The 3,354-nt window shown below is 61.6% G+C and overlaps 1 protein-coding gene across 1 annotated transcript in view; it reads right to left on the minus strand.

Moving 5' to 3' along the window:
- LOC104546399 (brain mitochondrial carrier protein 1) overlaps positions 1–2,818 on the minus strand; it is a gene marked incomplete at its 5' end in the record, with an annotated part of 4,691 nt that extends 1,873 nt beyond the window's left edge. Inside the window, 4 exons of the mRNA XM_010191787.1 lie at positions 39–163; positions 1,014–1,109; positions 1,488–1,573; positions 2,724–2,818. Of these exons, the coding sequence (XP_010190089.1) occupies positions 39–163; positions 1,014–1,109; positions 1,488–1,573; positions 2,724–2,818 (402 nt within the window). The remainder of the gene's footprint in view (positions 1–38; positions 164–1,013; positions 1,110–1,487; positions 1,574–2,723) is intronic.
- Between the last annotated feature and the right edge of the window lie 536 nt (positions 2,819–3,354).

Consider the following 3,354-nt stretch of genomic DNA (forward strand, 5'->3'; position numbering starts at 1 on the left):
CCCCTCTGGCGGGCATGGCCGCCGCAGCCGACACTCACACGAAGTGGGCGAAGATGGTGTCTCCCATCAGGCCCGACAGGATCAGGTGCTTCTTGGTGATGTCGTAGACCGGCAGCTCCACCCCCACCACGATGGCAGCTCTCTGAGCCGTGGGGACGACTCCCTGCAGGGCACAGGCACCCGTCACCAGCGCGGAACACGGCCTGGGTCAGTCCAGCACCTCCCCGTGGGGTCACAGACTTGGAAAGGACCTGGAAAGCTCCCCCAGTGCAACCCCTGCCAGAGCAGGATCACCAGAGCAGTCACACAGGAACACGGCCAGGGCTTTGGGTGTCTCCACACAAGGACACTCCACAACCTCCTGCTGCCAGCCCACCCTGTATCCCCCTGCCCCATCCCCACCTCCCAGCTCCACCCCAGAGCCGAGGACTCCTCCGCCCTGCTGTTACTCCAGCCGCGTTAACCGCACGCCGCTTCTCTCCTCCCAGCCGCAGCGCGCAGGAACGCGCGATCATCCACACGTTCTCCTCCCACCAGCTCCTGCATCCCAGGAAGAGCAGCTCTTTCAGGAGCTCCTTAAGCTCCTCCTTGCTACACAACAGCAGAGAGAGGCTGCTTTGGTGAGGTTTCGAACTGGAGGCTGTCCGGTATTAAAGCAGATGCTGCTGGCGGCCATTTGGGAACTGGAGAGACAGTTACTGAAGGAGGTTATGAGTTATGAGCAGAGGGAGGAGGAACCCCTGCCTGCTGCATCAGGGACATCCCAGCAAACCCCTCCACAGGAACCAGGTTAAAATATGGGCCAATTTTTACCGGTTTGCAGAACAAGAACACGGCAGCAACGCGGCGTTGGGCCATCTCAAAGGGACTGTAACACCGGGTAATTTGGGGAGACCCAGGGGTCACGAGAGCGCTCCCTGGTCCTTCCCTCCATGGGAGGGACAGCGGTTGTCTCCTCGCACACGCAGGGAAGGTGTCAGCTCAACCCGGGGGTCCCAGCAGCCGGTGCTCACCCTCCAGAGGCCCCGCGTGCCCTCCTGCTGGTAGATGTCGATGAAGCTGCCAATCATCCCGCCCTGGAATAAACTGCCCTGCGCCTGCATCCGAATCTGAAAGAAAGGCGAGAGACAGCAGGACGGCGTCAGCAGAGCCAGATCAGGGGCTCCTGGGGGACAAAACAGCGGGGAACTGGAGCAGGCACCGCTCTGTGCCCATCCCCGCACACCATGCAGCAAATGCTGATGGCTGGCAAGGAGCAGGGGGGATGCACAGTGCAAAACTCAGACAAAACGCCCCTTGCCATAGCGGATTTCATTAAGAGCTGCATTTTTTTAAATATATTTACTGTTTTGGGCTTCTGTTCCCGTTCATGGAAACCCCAAACTAGCTCAGAGAGCAGCTGGGAGAGCTGCAGTTTCACAGGGAAGCGGCAGCCTCCACGCACCAAACCACAGCCAGGGGCTGTGTGGGGCAGCTCCGCTCCTCACCTTCAGCACATCAGTGGGGTTGGCGAGCGCAGAGGAGATCACCCCCGAAACCACCCCGCAGATGACGTTGATCAGCAGCGTTTCGTCTGCAAGCAGAGAAGCGAGTCAGGTCCTCCAGGGCGAACGTGGAGCTGCACGGGTTGTACCGAACGAGCGAGGGGCTCCGCTCCCAAAGCAGGCGGTGAAGGTGCCCGGGCAGAGGCTGGCAGCACCCGTCAGACGGTGACAGAGCCGTCCCCACCGCTGCCAGGGACAGAAAGCAGCGGCTTAACCCCTCAGCCACGCGCTCTCAGAGAAACGGCTCTCGCTGATGAGCCCAGCTGACCAGAGAGGGAGAAGACTGCGATAGGTGACAATTTTGAGCAATTATCTGAGATTTCAGTGTCCTGCGGTGCACGGAGAAAAGCCAAGACAGAGGGGGACAGAGAGGGACAACCCAACGCTTCTCAGGCAACCCGGCACCTTTGGATTGGTTTTGATCCGGAGCCCCAGGTGGCACAGCCTCCTCGAGAAAAGAGCAAGCAGGCGACCCAGGCGGAGAGGGTTAAACGCAATTAGTGCCAGGGTAAGGGTGGAAGAACCCCAGACTTCCAGGCCCGGTGTTAGGGTGATGGTTATGTCGGGAAAAGGCACAGCCCTTTGCTGGTACTGACCACAGCACTTCCCGGAGGAGACCAGGCCACCGGCTGCCCCGGGCCTGCGGGGAGACAAACGTTCAGACGACGACCGGCACCACAGCAACGGCGAGCGAGGGGAGATGGCACAACCAGAGGCGACACCGGGGAACGGAGCAGCCCACGGAAAGATGCTGTGCTCTGGGTGGGAGCTGCAATGGCCCCCATTACCCAAGGGGCACGGATCAGGGGTGTTTGCCAGGGCCATTTCTACCACATTCCCAATCTGTGTAACACATCCGAGGCGATGTCAGGAGAGGGACATGAGCCTGAGCCAATGCTACCTTGCAACTGGAGGAAAAGGCTGGGGAAAGGACGGGCCTGGCTGGATCGGGGGCGGCGATGGGGACCGCGGGCAGTGCCAAGCGCAGCCAGAAGCACAACGGCACTGAAACCCCTCTGTGCCACCACTGCACAGACAAACCCACAGCGCCAAGAGACAAAACCCCATTTCTCTGGGAATCCACAGCTGGGAAGGACAGGGATGGGAACGAGCAAAGCCAGCACGGAGAGCAGCAGAGATCACCGCGCCGCCGGCGAGGCGAGAGGCGCCCGCACTGACCCTCCATGCGGTCCACGAAGAGCCGCTTCAGGCTCTGGTAAATGCCGATCTTTATGGTGCCGTACGACGCCTGTCTCAGCAGCGCAGGGGCGATCCTGAGGGGGCACAAAGGACATGGCTGATGGGGGTGCCCCATCACCCCCAAACCGAATGGGGCTGAGCTGGGGCCAGGCTCAGACCCTCCCAAGAGGGGCAGCTCTGGCAGGATAACGCCCCCGGGTGCCCAAAAAGCAGCTCAGATTGCCGCCCCACACACGTCCTTCAATGTGGGAGGCCGGCGCCCACGCAGCCCTTGGCTTTGCCATGCAAATCCTCGCTCCCCACCTCGGGAAAAACGGGAGTCCCTGGAATGCACCGGCTGGGATCCGGGGGGGTCGCAGTGGAGTGGGTATGGGGGCAATGGGGAGGCTGGGGCGGGCAGGGACGCGGACTCGGTGTGGGTGGAGATGGGGAAGGACTAGCCCTTGGCTTTGCCATGCAAATCCTCGCTCCCCACCTCGGGAAAAACGGGAGTCCCTGGAATGCACCGGCTGGGATCCGGGGGGGTCGCAGTGGAGTGGGTATGGGGGCAATGGGGAGGCTGGGGCGGGCAGGGACGCGGACTCGGTGTGGGTGGAGATGGGGAAGGACT

This window comes from Mesitornis unicolor, unplaced genomic scaffold (assembly GCF_000695765.1).
Source record: "Mesitornis unicolor isolate BGI_N332 unplaced genomic scaffold, ASM69576v1 scaffold40710, whole genome shotgun sequence".
Taxonomy (NCBI): domain Eukaryota; kingdom Metazoa; phylum Chordata; class Aves; order Mesitornithiformes; family Mesitornithidae; genus Mesitornis; species Mesitornis unicolor.